This window comes from Rhinoraja longicauda, chromosome 25, assembly GCF_053455715.1.
Source record: "Rhinoraja longicauda isolate Sanriku21f chromosome 25, sRhiLon1.1, whole genome shotgun sequence".
Classification (NCBI taxonomy): domain Eukaryota; kingdom Metazoa; phylum Chordata; class Chondrichthyes; order Rajiformes; family Arhynchobatidae; genus Rhinoraja; species Rhinoraja longicauda.
This window is the reverse complement of record NC_135977.1, coordinates 16861265-16877880: the sequence shown is the minus strand read 5'-3', so window position 1 is coordinate 16877880 and position 16616 is coordinate 16861265. Positions and strand designations below refer to the sequence as shown.

The 16616-nt window shown below is 45.5% G+C and overlaps 1 protein-coding gene across 2 annotated transcripts in view; it reads right to left on the bottom strand.

The window, feature by feature from the left end:
* Window positions 1-16616, bottom strand: part of ttc28 (tetratricopeptide repeat domain 28) — a 394517-nt gene that overhangs the window by 192861 nt on the left and 185040 nt on the right. For both annotated transcript variants that reach the window (XM_078421482.1, XM_078421484.1), the window contains exon 5: window positions 2215-2722. In XM_078421482.1, coding sequence (XP_078277608.1) covers window positions 2215-2722 — 508 coding nt within the window. The remainder of the gene's footprint in view (window positions 1-2214; window positions 2723-16616) is intronic.

The following is a 16616-nucleotide window of genomic DNA, read 5'->3' as shown; positions in this document are numbered from 1 at the left end:
GTCACAGGCCTCGATCTTTGCGAGATGTTTGAGTCATACATTGAGGCAGTCTGAAGTATTTCTCACTGTCAGCTAAAACAACAGTGGAACTGCTCCCAGCATGTACACGTGTAAACGACTCCTGAAACTGTGCACAATTCACAACAAGACTGCCTTTCACAGAGCATGTTCAGCCACTCCATCGCGAGCCCCTCACACTCCAATGAAAAATCAGCGCAGAGAGAATTCTCCAGGAGAGGTAACGAGAACTCTGCTGGTGTTAACACTCACGACAATCAACTTCAATCATTTTCTCTGATGCCTTTGAAATAAAATATGGACACCAGAAATAGGAACAAACGTGAACTACTTAACCTCGCAGGAACCAGTACCACCACCTAATTAGATAATGACTGATCTGTACTTTTGTTCCATACTACCTGGTGTTCCATCTGACGAAAATCAATTTCCGACTTGGAACCTGTAATCTCCTCATTTATAACAAACTCCATGATTAACCTCATGTTCTGGAACTCACCTCACAAAAATATATCAATCTGAGGTTTGAACGTTTCAAGTTAACCAGATTTCTCCGCCGATTGATGATTGTGTTACAAATTTCCTTCACCCTTCACCCTTCGTGTAGAAACGTCCTTGCTGAATGTGCTCTCTCAATGGGCCAGCACTCTGCTATTCCCACCACATGAAAGTCTCTCCAGTCTTCCTTCTTCATATCAAACACTTGCACTTGCGCCCACATTTACCTTCTAAACTCAAGGGAAACCAAGTTGAATTTACACAGCCTACAGTAATCTAACCCTTGCATTTCAGTATCATTCCGAAAATAGGTGCAGGAGTAGGCCATTTGGCCCTTCGAGCCAGCACAGCCATTCAATATGATCATGGCTGATCATCCAAAATCAGTACCCTGTTCCTGCTTTCTCCCCATATCCCTTGATTCCGTTAGCCCAAAGAGCGATATCTACCTCTCTCTTGAATACATCCAGTAAATTGGTCTCCACTGCCTTGTGTGGCAGAATTCCACAGATTCACAACTCTCTGGGTGAACATCCCGCAAGTCCTCCTATCCCCGATTGTTGGCTAATCACCAGTGAAGGGCCCTGACCCTAAACGTGCTCCGTGCATTCCCTCCACCGATGCTGCGCTCCTCCAGCAGACTGGCTTCACATATCTGCAGTCCCTTATGTCGCCCGTTCTTTCCCTCCTCCCACAAGCACACTGCTTGTGAACCTTGCCCAGCTCCCTCCACATCACCAACTGCCCATCTAATTGCCATCAACCAGCTACACTAACACCAACACTAACCACCAGCACCCTATCAGAGCCTGACTCCATGATCAGAAACAGGGCACTGGAATTTCTCTGCTATCAACGTTTCAGAGATATTTGGTAAAATATATATCATTTAGGCTGATTTCTTATGTTTGTTCCATAAAACTTGACACTCCACATTGACGGACTGCAACATTAAGTATCTGGACAAACTATTAGGTATAGATATTATCAGTGCAGTTGACCTGCACTGTGCAGGTTCCTGTGTTAATGGTTTCACTGAAGCAAAGATCCCATCCAAGTATAGGTCTCATTTCAGAAGTGCCACATGGATATCCAGGGAATGGAGGGATGTGGATCAAATGCAGGCAGAGGAGTTTATAATAGCAGAATTTGTTATCACAAAATGTGACTTCTTTGCTTTCTCGAGGCCCATAAAGGTACCATTGAAATCCTGGCTGTGTGTTGCTAATCCTCAGAGTAGAAGGCAACATACACAAGGTACATCCTCCCGCCTACAAAAGGACAAAGCATGGCAGGTAATGGGTGAACTCAGGTGTGGAAGGCGTTTTGCTAGGCAGATGTTTGGATAAAGGACAGAGGGCGCCAACGGTGGTAGAGTTGCTGCCTTACAGCGCTTGCAGCGTCTGAGACCCGGGTTCGATCCCGACCACGAGTGCTGCCTGTCAGGAGTTTGTACGTTCTACCTGTGACCGCGTGGGTTTTCTGAGAGATCTTTGGTTTCCTCCCACACTCCAAAGACGTTCAGGTTTGTAGGTTAATTGGCTTGGTGCATGTGTAAATTGTCTCTAGAGTGCGTAGGATAGTGTTAATATGCGGGGATCGCTGGTCGGTGTGGGCTCGGTTGGCCGAAGGGCCTGTTTCTGCGCTGTATCTCTGAACTAAACTAAACAAAAAAAACTACAAGAGGCTCTCTCTTACCGAGGTTGGAGGAAGCTCGTCCCTCTGCTGCCCGGTCCTTCTGGTTCTCCGCGATGCTCAGCTGCTGCTCGTGATACTGCTTTGCTCTTTCCAGGTCCTGCATGCAGCGGGCCGCGTGGCCCAAGCCCGCGTACGCCCGCATCTCAATGGGCTTCTCGCCCAGCTCCTGTGCAAGCTCCAGCACGTGGTTGTGGTAGGACATTGCCTTGTCAAAGTTCCTCCGGTAGTGGTAGGCGCTGCCCAGGTTGCTGTAAGCTCGTGCCTCCTCCCGCTTGTTGCCCAGCTCCTTGGCAATTCTGAGATGCTGCTCATGGCACTGCACTGCATTTTCAAAGTCGCCCATCGCTATGTAAACAGCTCCCATGTTGCCCAGTTCTCTGGCTTCCGAGAGCTCGTCTTTGGATTGTTTAGCTAGAAGAACGCACTGCTTGTGACTGGCCAGTGCATTTGGGTAGTCTCCAATGGCTGTGTAGACATGGCCTAGGCTGCTCAATGCTGAGGATGCTGCCTGCAATGTAGAACAGAAAAGGTCATTCAAAAACATGAACGCAGTACGGTGCATCTAAGCATAATCGACACAGATCAGGCAACAGATAGTCAGTGCAGTAAAAGATCATGCAGAGATCATGTGAGAGAGATATTGTCACTAAACTGCTCACATGCTTGTGCATATGGCTTGAAGTTAAATGAGAAGTCAAGTGCAGTCAAGTTATGTTCTGGAGATTGAAGCGGATACAATTATGACTTTCAAAAGTTATTTGGACAGATATATAGGTTGGAAGGATTGAGGGGTATGGGCCAAATGTAGGCAAATGGAACTAAACCAGTATGCCATCGTTGTCAGCATGGACAAGATGCGTCGAGAGGCCTGTTTCCGTTCTCCTGAGCTCTCCAACTCTAAGTGTACGCATGCATAAAGGATATGCTCATACCCTCAAAGAATATACATATCAGAATCAGCCAGGAGTTTTGCAAAGCACCAATGTAGTACGAAAGTCATGCTTACTGAAATAAAGGTGAGAATCCATATATCTGGCATCATTTGTTGCGGCAGTTCTAACTTCCTGGGTTGGCCGGTGCAATGCACAGAGCCTCGTGTCAAGTCTCAGTGAACATTTCCATTCATACACAGACTTCTAGCTGCAGATATTGACCAGTCTTGTTCCAGTTTAAAATCTATGCACTAAGGAAATCAATGGCTAGAAGTTGTTTGGTCGGGGCATTAAGTACAGCAGTCAGGAAGTCATGTTGCAGCTTCATCGGACTCTGGTTAAGCTGCATTGGGTGTATTGCGTGCAGTGGTCGTCGCCCAATTGCAGAAAGTATGGGGAGGTTTTGAAGAGGGTGCAGAATGCAGCCTGGATTAATCAGATCAGTTCAGTTTAGCTTAGATTATTGGCACGTGTACCGACCGAGGTAAAGTGAAAAGCTTTTGTTACGTGCTAACCAGTCAGTGGAAAGACAAAACATGATTACAATCGAGCCATTTACAGTGTACAGATACACGATAAGATACATGATAACGTTTAGTGCCAGATAAAGCCAGTAAAGTCCGATCAAGGTTAGTCCGAGGGTCACCAACGAAGTAGATAGTAGTTCAGGACTGCTCCCTGGCTGTGGTAGGATGAATGAATAATATCTGTTATGAGGAGAGGTTGGGCAAACTTAGATTGTTTTCACTGGAGTGTCAGAGACTGAGGAGAGATCTGGGAGAACTATATGAAATCATGACACGCATAAGTAGAATAAACAGATTTTTTTTCCCATGATGGAAATGTCAAAGACGAGATGGCATAGTTTTAATGTAAGAGGGACAAAGTTTAAAGGAGATGTGCTGGACAGGTGCTTTTTACAGAGGGTGGTGGGTGGTGGTTCACGCTGCCAGAGGTGGTGAAGTCAGATACGATAGGAGGCTTTTAGATAGATGGATAAGTGGGGAATGGAGAGATATGGATCACGTGCAGGCAGGGGATGAGTCTAACTTGGCATCACATTTCATGCAGACATTGTGGGCCAAAGGAGCTGGTCCTGTGCTGCACTGCTCTATGTTCTACTACTCGTACCCCTAACATGGCTGCCTCGTGGAACATCAGCCTTGGCAAGTATATCACTGATTTTAAACATTGTTGGGTCGAAGATCTAGGACATGCAGTTGCAGTTTGCATTGGATGAGAGGGACCACGATCACATTGACAGCTGAACTCTCCCATTCCTGACCAGCAACAAAGATGTCCAAAGACATGATAGTCCACAGCCCAAGCTCAGCAGTCTACATCACCCTGCATAACAGTGGGAAAACATGTGGAAACAGCTGCTTTACTGGGTGTCATATAGAATGCAAAGCATTTCAGCGTTAGTATCTCCGGGCAGATAAAGCCAATAAAAGAAAAAAGATTTACATTTATATAGCACCTATTAGATCCCAAACACTTCACGGCCAAATAATTATTCGTGAAGGCGCAGCAGCAATGTGGAAAATGGAAAAACAAGCTCTGACAAACAAAATAGAGCTGGAAATATATCCTCCACCACAGCATTAAATATCGTACATGGACGCATCAGTGTATCTTACTTTACCTCTGGCATTCACTCCATTGGATGTATTGATGTTACTATGTGACCAGGAGTGAATTTACAGGCCAATCAGTTATAGTCAAGTTGTGTTAGTAATACGAGTTGGCCTTGACAATGGAATGTCACGGGTATTCTTTACGGGTACACAACATGCTTCCATGGGATATTTCCGAGAGGGTAGGTGTCTCAGCAATGCAATCCTCACCCTGCACTCACCACTTGCAGCAGCAGAAACATCTCTGCACAAACATCTGACACTTGTGTCTCATCTAACTTTCACTCAAACCACGCTGAATTTATTCTCAGACAAGATCAAAAGACCATGTGATAGAAACATAGAAAATAGGTGCAGGAGTAGGCCATTCAGCCCTTCGAGGCTCCACCGCCATTAAATATGATATGGCTGATCATCCAAAATCAGTATCCCATTCCTGCTTTCTCCCCATATCCCTTTATTCCGTTAGCCCTAAGAGCTATATCTAACTCTCTCTTGAATGTATCCAGTGAATTGGCCTCCACTGCCTTCTGTGGCAGAGAATTCCACAGATTCAAAACTCGCTGGGTGATAATGTTTTTCCTCATCTCAGTCCTAAATGGCCTACCCCTTATTCTTAATAGATAGGAGTAGAATGAGGCCATTCGGCCCATCAAGTCTACTCTGCCATTCAATCATGGCTGATCTATCTCACCCTCCTAACCCCATTCTCCTGCCTTCTCCCCGTAATCTCTGACATAGCGCATTCTCAAGCAAATGTTTTGTTTAAATTTTCAAAGTTAAATTCTTAAATGTTCTCACTCAATGGACTATCTGGTCCAGGCATGTGAGCTAAATATCTAGATTTAAGAGGCAAAAGATTCAAGGAAAAAAGCCATCCAGGGATCCTTGTAAAGTATTTAATACATTGCCCTGCACTCTGGAAATAGCAGTATAATGTAGAATTGGAATCGCAATATTCTTCACCGCATGCTTATATCAGGTTTTGTTGTTATCTTGGTTTAGATTTAGTTTGAAGATAGACACAAAATGCTGGAGTAACTCAGCGGGATAGGCAGAACGGAGGAAGGGTCTTGATCCGAAACGTCACCCGTTCCTTCTCTCCAGAGATGCTGCCTGTCCCGCTGAGTTACTCCAGCATAACTGCCATCTGCAGTTCCTTCCCACACATTAGATTTAGTTTGCTGTCAGCCAGAACGTGGACTTTTAAGGTCATTTCTGAAAGTACTGGTCACATGACTCTATGAACTCAGCAGGCGCACTGGATCCCAATGGGGTAGGGGCTCGGGCCTGTGGGGATGGAGGAGCCCACTGCTAACAGTGGGGGTCTCGAGGCCTTGGTAATATCAGGCTAATTTAATTGGAAGCTTCTCGAGAAAGTACAAATAAATGAAAATATACTTGACACAAGAGGTGCCTCAGCTCCAGGGCTGCTGGCAATCGCTGAGAATCCCCAGGACTGCCCCAGCTCTCAAACCTCTCGGACACAATCAGCACTCTGGGGAGGGTGGGGGTGGTATATTTTACTGAGTGTCATCAAGTAGGGTAATGGGCAAGGGGACAATCTGGGAGGAGCCGTGGAAATGTCAGCGCTGGCACGATCAATCAGAGTACAGTGGCGGCTGTAATAAATGGGATATTTGATACAATATGACAGGACATATGGCACAATATTGGATTATAACCAACATGAATATATAACATTAGTGTGTACAGATGAATCCCACGGGACACATGCAATTCCAATAAACTAAACAACATTCTCAAGGATATTTAGAATTATGAAAATGTCTGTTTGCTTTAGTTTAGTTGTATTTGGCAGACCATCACGGAACGAAAAGGAACTTAAGTACATGATATGGTCCCTGGCAAGAGTGAATGTTACCTGTAGGGAGAGCATCCTCTTCGCGTCTCCCCTCTCCCCACCCCAAACTAATGATATTTAGTTTAGTTTAGTTTAGTACAGCGCGGAAACAGGCCCTTCAGCCCACCGAGTAAATGGCAGTGCTGGCGCGAAGGGCCGAATGGCCTACTCCTGCACCTATTGTCTATTGTCTATGGAGTCCGTACCGGCCAGTGATCCCCGCACATTAACACTACCCTGCACACCTGCCTCGGGACAATTTTTACATTTACACCAAGCCAATTAACCAGCAAACTTGCATGTGTTTGGAGCGTGGGAGGAAACTGAAGATCTTGGAGGAAACCCACGCAGGTCATGGGGAGAACGTACAAACTCCGTTCAGACATCACCCGTAGTCAGTTTTGAACCGGCGTTCGAAGGCAGTAGCTTTACGGCCACGCCACCGTGCCCACGTGATGCATCATATTAAATGAAAGCAAGTGAGTGCCACAGTAGAGGAAGTTACTCTGCACACAATGTGCAGCATCAGGGTTAAACATTCCCCTTGCAGATTGCACAGAAAAAATGGAAACAACTTTGTGCAGTTCTGCTGTGAACATTTCCCTCTCATTTTCATCTCTCTTAAAGTCACTGCCTCCTCGGTACGCAATATTACCAGCCCACATGATCATTGCACAGAAGCCAAGACAGTGATACCAATGAGGATAGTCATTGCTAGGGAGCATTTCAATCCCCCATGGGTGGAGATGTCCAGGATTTACAGCCAGTGGCGATGCAGGAACGGCATTGTATTTCCAAATGGGATGGGATGTGAATCGGAGGTATTGTGCAGATGGCGACGAACTTAGTTGTAGAGGGGTAGAGGAGAGAGCATACTGACTAGATGCATCGCAGCCTGGCTTAGCAACTCAAACGCCAAGGAACAAAGGAGACTGCAAGGAGTGGTGGAAACTAACCAGTCCATCGCGGGTCCCAACTTCCCCAACATCGGAGGGACCTTTAGTAGACAAAACCTAAAAAAGGCAGCTATTATCGTCAAAATCCCACACCACTCTAGCCACGCTCTCATCTCACTGCTATCATTGAGAAGAAGGTACAGGAGCCTGAAAACTGTGACCTCCAGGTTCAGGAACAGATTCTTCCCAACAACCAACAGGTTTGGGGAAGTCCAGAACTAGGGGTCACAGCTTAAGGATAAGGGGGAAGTCTTTTAGGACCGAGATGAGAAAACATTTCTTCACACAGAGAGTGGTGAGTCTGTGGAATTCTCTGCCACAGAAGGTAGTTGAGGCCAGTTAATTGGCTATATTTAAGAGGGAGTTAGATGTGGCGCTTGTGGCTAAAGGGATCAAGGGGTATGGAGAGAAGGCAGGTACAGGTTACTGAGCTGGATGATCAGCCATGATCATATTGAATGGCGGTACAGGCTCGAAGGGCCGAATGGCCTACTCCTGCACCTATTTTCTATGTTTCTATGTTCTTGAATGCTGCACAACACAAACCTCAGCAACTGTGATCTTCTAGGGGCTGTGTCTTTGGTTTTGCAATAGTTCCGTTCAGTTTAGTTTTTTATCATGTGCACCGAGGTGCAGTGAAAACCACTACTATGGTTACCTAGTGTTAGTATCACTGATTTTTTTGTATTATTGATTATTATGTATTATCTATGTATATTGCGTTTACAGGGCCTTTTCTGCTGCAGTAAGAATTTCATTGTTTCGTTGCTGGTACATTATGACAACTAAACTTTTCTGATTCCTCTCAGCCATTCCCAACATATCTTGACAAGGCTGATGAACAATATTTTAAGTATTTCTGATTCCCAGTATCTGCAGTCCTCCTCCTTTTCAAACGTTAAAACATCAGCTGGTCGTGTATATTTGACTATCTGGTCCACTGTAGTGTTTAGGACCTTATGGTCCAGAGCGACTAGGCTTGTATACACTGGAATTTAGAAGGATCAGAGGGGATCTTATCGAAACGTATAAGATTGTTAAGGGGTTGGACACGTTAGAGGCAGGAAACATGTTCAGAACAAGGGGCCACAGTTTAAGAATAAGGGGTAGGCCATTTAGAACGGAGATGAAGAAAAACTTTTTCAGTCAGATAGTTGAGAATCTGTGGAATTCTCTGCCTCAGAAGGCAGTGGAGGCCAATTCTCTGAATGCATTCAAGAGAGAGCTCGATCGAGCTCTTAAGGATAGCAGAGTCAGGGGGTACGGGGAGAAGGCAGGAACGGGGTACTGATTGAGAATGATCAGCCATGATCACATTGAATGGCGGTGCTGGCTCGAAGGGCCGAATGGCCTCCTCCTGCACCTATTGTCTATTGTCTATTGTCTATAAGGTATCGTCAAATTGGGAACTCAGGGATCCATGTCTACATTTCAGAGGCACTTTATTAGTTGTAATGCACTTTGTCCTGTACTAACACACTGAGGCTGGAAAATGTAAATGAATTTAATCTTAGCATTAAAAGCCGGTTTCAAACAATTAGACACAGCTTCTAATCAGCTTGCATGCAGCACAGAAACAGGCTCATTAGACCACCGAATCTGCACCCACCATCAGACACCCATTTACACCAAAGCCATTTTTGTTCTCCCACAGTCCCTTCGAGTCCCTCAGATTCTACCACTCGCCTACACACTGGGGTCAATTGACAGTGGCCGCTTTACTGTTTGACCTGCGTGTCTTTGGGATGTCGGAGGAAACCAGGGCACCTGGAGGAAACCCAGCTGGTCGCTGAGTGAATGTGCAAAGGTTGCCGAAGCATCTGAGCAGTGGACAGTAAGGAGATCGAGACCCTCAGCGTGCCTCAGGACACACCAGCCAGTGAGGATTCGGTGAGTCTAAAGCTTTGAGATAGAGTCGCACCAGGATCTCCACCACATGCTTCCAAGATGTTTCTCATCACGGGGATGGCAACTAGATTTGGAACAATTAAGCCTACACACCTCTGGAAATATTACTTGATATGCCAGACAAGTGATTGGAACAAATGTTCCACATTTCCCTTTATGTTGCTACTGGATGTCCCTCACCAGGTCATCGGCAGAAGGTTGATTCATGAGAACTCAAATCTTCCCATATATGGATAAAAATCTGGCCTGGATTTGTAAACTGTCGTTTTATGAATCCCATTTTACCACGACAAAATTATTTTCAGATACGAGACGTCTCTTGATAAACTATTTTGTTTTCAGATTCTTCCCCAAACCAAGCAAATAATCCGAGTTGTTTTTATCCCAAATGAGTATCTACAGTGCAGCCAAAATGTAATTATTTATGGAACCCTAGTCGACTGCTGCGGTTAGCCACTGAAAATGGTGGTGAACTGCCAGAAACAGCCACTCTTCATATGGAAGCAACCAAGCAGTATCTAATTAGGTGCAGAGCGTGTTACATGGCACCATTTCAGCATCTTTGTCCAGTCCCCTCCCCTGACATCGGTGTGAAGGGTCTCGACCCGAAACGTCACCCATTCCTTCTCTCCAGAGATGCTGCCTGACCCGCTGAGTTGCTCCAGCATTTTGTGCCGACCTTATATTTCAGTAGATCACGTCAACATCCATAACCAAGAAATCTAAGGTCGGCACAAAATGCTGGAGCAACTCAGCAGGTCAGGCAGCATCTCTGGAGAGAAGGAATGGGTGACGTTTCGGGTCGAGACCCTTCTTCACACCGATGTCAGGGGAGGGGACTGGACAAAGATGCTGAAATCGTAACATGAATCATGTTATAGTCTTTTTGCTGGCTGGATATCATGCAATTAAAAGATATTTGAACAGACATATGGATGGGAAGAGTTCAGTGGAATATGGGCCAAATGCAGGTAAATGGAACTAGCCCAGAATGCCAACTTGATCGCCATGGATACGAAGGGCCTGTTTCTGTGCTGTATGGCTCAATGACTCTATGAGTCCTTGCAACTCATTAAAAATTCATTTTCATTAAAGTTTCAGAGCTTAACAGTTTAATACTGCTTCAGTTCCTTATTAGTGTGATAAATCAGTCTGAAGAAGGGTCCCGACCCAAAGCTTTGCCTGTGCATTCCCTCCAGGGATGCTGCCTGACCCACTGGGTTTCTCCAGCACTTTGTTTTGCTCAGTTCCTCGTTAATCCATTGGTTTTGTAGAAGCACTGCACATTGGTATATCTGGTACAAAGGAAACCAGTGTTTTTGCATTGGTTAGATTAATGCCGTCCAACTGCTGAGGGTCTGAGCTCACATTTACCCAGCGGTGATTTTCTCACCGGCTTCAAGCAGTTGCTAATTTCTCGGACATATCAAAGCTGCTTGTGGAGATCATCAGGCCCTCGGTACCCCGGAGATTGGTTGTTGCTACAGCTGCATACAGAACCCATAACATCATCCCTCAGGGTTGGCCGATATTTAAACAATGAACCTCGTACAAGTAGCTGCTAATGGAAGAGTCAAAATCATTTCTCCAGATATTCTACTTAAGCATCATAAAATCTCGTGAGATTCGCTTGAAAGGCTCCTGAAGATAAACTCTCAAGCTAAAGAACACATTCTTGAGTTTCAAAATAGAGAATGAGTGTTTTCTTTGTTATGGCAGCTCCATTTGCCTGACGTTTAGAGATGTGCATGTTAGTTTTCTCAGACAGAGCAAAGTATCGCTGAACACTTCATTCTGGAAACAGGGAGGTGGAGCTGTATGCAGCCAGCTTTCTGTTCTTCTCGGCCGCTGAATCTCAACAAAGATAGAATCATAGAAAATAGGTGCAGGAGTAGGCCATTCGGCCCTTGGAGCCAGCACCACCATTCAAAATGATGATGGCTGATCATCCAGCATCAGTACCCTGTTCCTGCTTTCTCCTCATTTCCCTTGATTCCGTCAGCCCTAAGTGCTATATACAACTCTCTCTTGAATACATCCAGGGAATTGGCCTCCACTGCCTTCTGTGGCAGAGAATTCCACAGATTCACAACTCAGAGAGTTGTAAATCTGTGGAATTCTCTGCCTCAGAAGGCAGTGGAGACCAATTCTCTGGATGCTTTCAAGAGAGAGTTAGATAGAGCTCTTAATGAACTCGTACTGATTGTGAATGATCAGCCATGATCACATTGAATGGCAGTGCAGGCTCGAAGGGCCAAATGGCCTACTCCTGCACCTATTGTCTATTGTCTCTCTGGGTGAAAAAGCTTTTCCTCATCTCTGTCCTAAATGACCTACCCCTTATTCTTCAACTGTGACCCTGGTTCTGGTCTCCCTCAAAATGGGGAACATTTTTCCTGCATCTAGCATGTCCAATCCCTTAAGAATTCTATATGTTTCTATAAGATTCCCTCTCATCCTTCTAAATTCCAGTGAATACAAGCCCAGTTGATCCATTCTTTCATCATACGTCATCCCGGGAATTAACCTGGTGCACTCCTTCAATAACAAGAGTGTCCTTCCTCAAATTAGGTGACCAAAACTGCATACAATACTCCAGGTATTCCTTCTCCCTCCAGTTGTCAATGTTCACAGATAGTTGTCAATGTTCAGGGATGTTCAGGCTCTATCTAACTCTCTCTTGAAAGCATCCAGAGAATTGGCCTCCACTGCCTTCTGAGGCAGAGACTTCCACAGATTTACAAAGTAGTTTTTGATAGCTGGTCAAATGCTAACCAATCTATTTGCACATGGGAAACTACTCAACCAACTTGTAAGGTACAAACTCAGTGCCCACAGACTTATTTTTTTATTCAGTTTTGTGATTTGAGAATTGCTGCCAAAGCAAATATTCATGGTCCATCCCTAATATCCCTTGGGAAGATAAGGAGTCACCTTCTTGATCTGCTGCAGTCCATCTAGTAAAGTACTTCCATAGTGCTGTTGGGGAAGGAGTTCCAGACTTAGACTCAATGGTGATGTAGAATTGAATATGTGCTTCAAGGACAGAATGGTGTACCATTTGAAGGGGACCCTGAAGATGGTGATGGTTCCAGCCACACATTACCCTCCCTTTTTGGTGGTCGAGGCCATGGATTTGGAAGGGATAAATAACTGAAGTTGATTTTGTAAATACTACCACCATTCGTCAGTGATTGAGGGAATAAATGTTTTGGGTTGTTGAGAGCATGCCAATCGATTGGACTGCTTTGTCCTGGAAGTTGTCAGGTTTCTCAAGGGTTAAAGGGCATTCGCCGAAGTATGTGGAGAGTATTTCACTCTGCTCCTGACTTGTATCTTGTGTCAGGCGGTCAATACTTACCCGAGATACCCAGTCTTTGACCTGTCCAAGCCATGGTATTTATATGTGCAGTAAAGAACTGCAGATGCTGGTCCATACCAAAGACAGATGTAAAATGCTGGAGCAACCTGGCAGGTCAGGAAGTATCTCTGAAGAAAAAGAAGGGGTTCCGACCCAAAACATCACCTATTCCTTTTCTCCAGAGATGCTGCCTGACCCGCTGAGTTACTCCGGCATCTTGTGCCTGTCCGTGGGATTTATACCTGGACCTATTTACTTTCTGGTTAATTGTAAGTCCCAAGATATTGAGAGTGCAGGACTCAATGATGGTAATATCATTGAATGTCAAGGGAAGGTATCCCTCTAACAGAAGATAGACCATAGGGCAAAAAAGAACTTGTATGGTACAAATAATCAACAATTCAACCTTGGTTGACAATGCAGACTGGGGAATTAATAATGGGAAATACAGAAGGGGCAGAACATAGATTGATCTTCACAGCAGAAGATTAAAATTATTCTAATAATATTGTGGCACTGGGGAGAGGAAACTTCAAACAATCTCGCCAACCGGGAACAATACACTAGACAAACTAACAGACTTAAAGATTGACAAGTTTCTTGGACAAGGTGACCTGCATCCTAGGATCTTAAGGTGGCTGTAGAGATAGTGGATGTAGTGGTTGTAATCTTCCCAAATTCCATGGGTACTGGAGAGATCCTCGAAGCTTGGAAAACTACCAATGTAGCACCACGGTTCAACAGAGGGAGACAAAAGGAAGTAATAGGCTTGGGGAATTGCTGCAATTCGTTATTTAGGCGGTAACAACAAGACCTTTAGAAAGTTGAAACACCACCAGGCAGAGTACTAATAAGCCAGGGACATGTTGAATCCCCCATGTTTGTAGGTTTGGGAGACACTGTCAAAGAGCATTGGCAAGTTGCTGCAATGCATCTTGTGGCAGATGACTGACATACTCCAGTTGTGGAGCGAGTGAATGTTTAAGGCTTGCTTGTGGTTAGTTCCTTGAGTGGGGGAAAGACTTTGAGGAGCCAGGAGATGAGTCAGTCACTGCAGAATTCCCAGCCAGCCCTGGTTATTACGGTATGCATGCTCTTGTTCCCTTAACTTCTAATCGTTGCCCTGACCACAGGGCGTGGACGACGGGAATCTGGCAACCTTCACACCATATGATGCCAACGTGAAATGGCAAGACTCCCTTTTACTGGAGATGATCGGTGTCTGGCCAGCCATGGTGCAAGTGTTGCTTTCATTTTACCAGCTCAGTTGTCTGCATTTGCTTCAGGAGACCTCATTATCTGAGGAAGACACAGAGTGCGGAAGTAACTCAGCAGGTCAGGCAGCGTCCCTGGAGAACATGGATATGTGACATCTCAGGTCAGGACCCTTCTTCAGACCCTTCAATCTGAAGAAGAGTCCTGACCCGAAATGTCACCGATCCATGTTCTCCAGAGATATTGCCTGATGCACTGAGTTACTCCAGCGCTTGGGTGCTTTCTTTTGTAAAACAGCATCTGCAGTTCCTTGCTTCTTCATTATCTGTGGAGTTGTAAATGCAACTGAAGATTTGTAAGTCTTTAGTTTGCAGTTGCATCCCTACTTCTATGTTGAAGGAATGTCAGTGGTGAAGCAGCTTAAAGTGGATGTGACGAGGAGAATGACCTGAAGGCTGCATGCTCTGAGCCCAAGATAATCAGCCCCAACAGCCTTAACCCACAATGAATGAGTCTGAAGAAGAGTCCCGACCCAAAACGTCATGGGCCCATCTCCTCCACAGATGCTGCCTGACATGTTGAGTTGCTCCAGCACTCAAATTCCAGCTTCTGCAGTTTCTTGTGTCAACCGTAATTCTTTTCCTTTGCTCATCATAATTCAATTTATTCGTCTCCCCTGATTCCCATTAATTCCAATTGTACCCAGATTTTGTGATGTCACATTCCATTCAGTGCTGCCTGTGCGCAGGGCTGTCACAATTACATAATTCTTGGAGTCCACGCTAGGATTCGAGCTGTAATTCACCAATGTGGCCCTGGGTAATAAAGTCAACATGACTCATGTTACTGATGAAAAAGTGACATTTGATCGCACTGCCCACATTAATGTCCTTCAGATACTGCCCCATGGAAGTAGACTGATGGGGTGATGACAGGATTGAAACTGTCCCGATATTTGTAGGCTGATACAATTGGGAAGCTTTCCAAGTTTGCTGGGTAGATGCAAGTGTACTAACCCTAGAAACCAGACTAGTTCTGGAGCGCAGGTTTTCAGCGATACAACTGGTCTTTGCACTTTAGACGTTAGAGATACAGTGCGGAAACAGGCCCTTCGGCCCACCGAGTCCGTGCCAACCAGTGATCACCCCGTACACACCAGCACAATCCTACACATTAGGGACCATTTCTAATTTTACCGAAGCCAATTAACCTACAAACCTGTGCGTCTTTGGAATGTGGGAGGGAACTGGAACATCCGGAGAAAATCCATGCAGTCACAGGGGAGAAAGCACAAACTCCATGCAGACAGCATCCGTAATCAGGGTCGAACCCGGGTCCCTTGCGCTGTAAGGCAGCAACTCTACCGCTGCACCACTGTGCCGCCCTTACAGGTGTGTGGTCAAGGCCCATATCCAATGCAGGATCCATTATACTCCGCAGCTTCTTGATATCACATGAAGTGAATTAACCATGATAATGACCGTCTATAAATAGAAAGCACCATCTAAAGAGATAATGACATTCCAAGTAGCCTTTGATTGCTAGATTATAACGATTGAATGAATGAATGAATGAATGAATAAGTTTATTGGCCAAGTATGCATATACAAGGAATGTGCCTTAATGCTCCGCTCACAGATGACAAAACTAACATACAGTTAATAATTAAGAATAAAGCATAAACACATCAAAACAATTACTATCATAATGCAATATCATTTTAGCATGATAGTCGGTAAAGGTCGAATCAACTTCCAAACAGCTGGAGAATAGCTGGGATCTTGAACAAATTACAAAGTGCTGGAGGAACTCAGCGTGGCGGGCAGCATCTGAAGAGGGAGTAGACAGATGATGCTTCAATGTTGTTCAATGGTTCTTTATTATTATTACACGTACAGGCGTACAGTGAAATTCTTTTTTGCATACAGTTCAGATAGGTTTTGCCACACCCAAGCACAATTCCCAATGGAACAAAGAGCAGACAAACAGTCCACTGAGACCCCACACAAGAGTTGCCAGGCTTTGGCTACATTTTTAATGTCGAGTCCAGTACGTGCACCCTGTCTCCTGGAGCGGCCCCCGGTGATCCAGGCGAGCCACAGGCTGCTGCAGGGCCCCCAGCTGTCTCCTCCATCCGGATCGTCCAGCGAACCATCGTCTCTCTCCTCGCCCGGCCACCTTCAGCCTTTACCTGTGGGCTCCGCCCGCAGCCGACCTTGAGAGCGCGAAAGGCAAGACCCTGGTTCACTCTCCAACCAGCCCGTGCTCTTGCGTCCGCCAGCTTCCTCCATCCTCCTCTCCGGTTCCCTGGTCCGCGGGGGATGAGCAGGGGCCGGGCTCGGTGGCTCCCTCTGCAGTTTAGTTTAAATATACATTGTGGAAACAGGCCCTTCGGCCCAGAGTTCGCACCAACCAGCAATCACCCCATACACTAGTTCCATCCTACACACTAGACACAATTTACAGCAGTCAATTAACCTATAAACCGTTTTTGGAATGTGGGAGAAAGCCGGAGCACTGGAGAAAAGC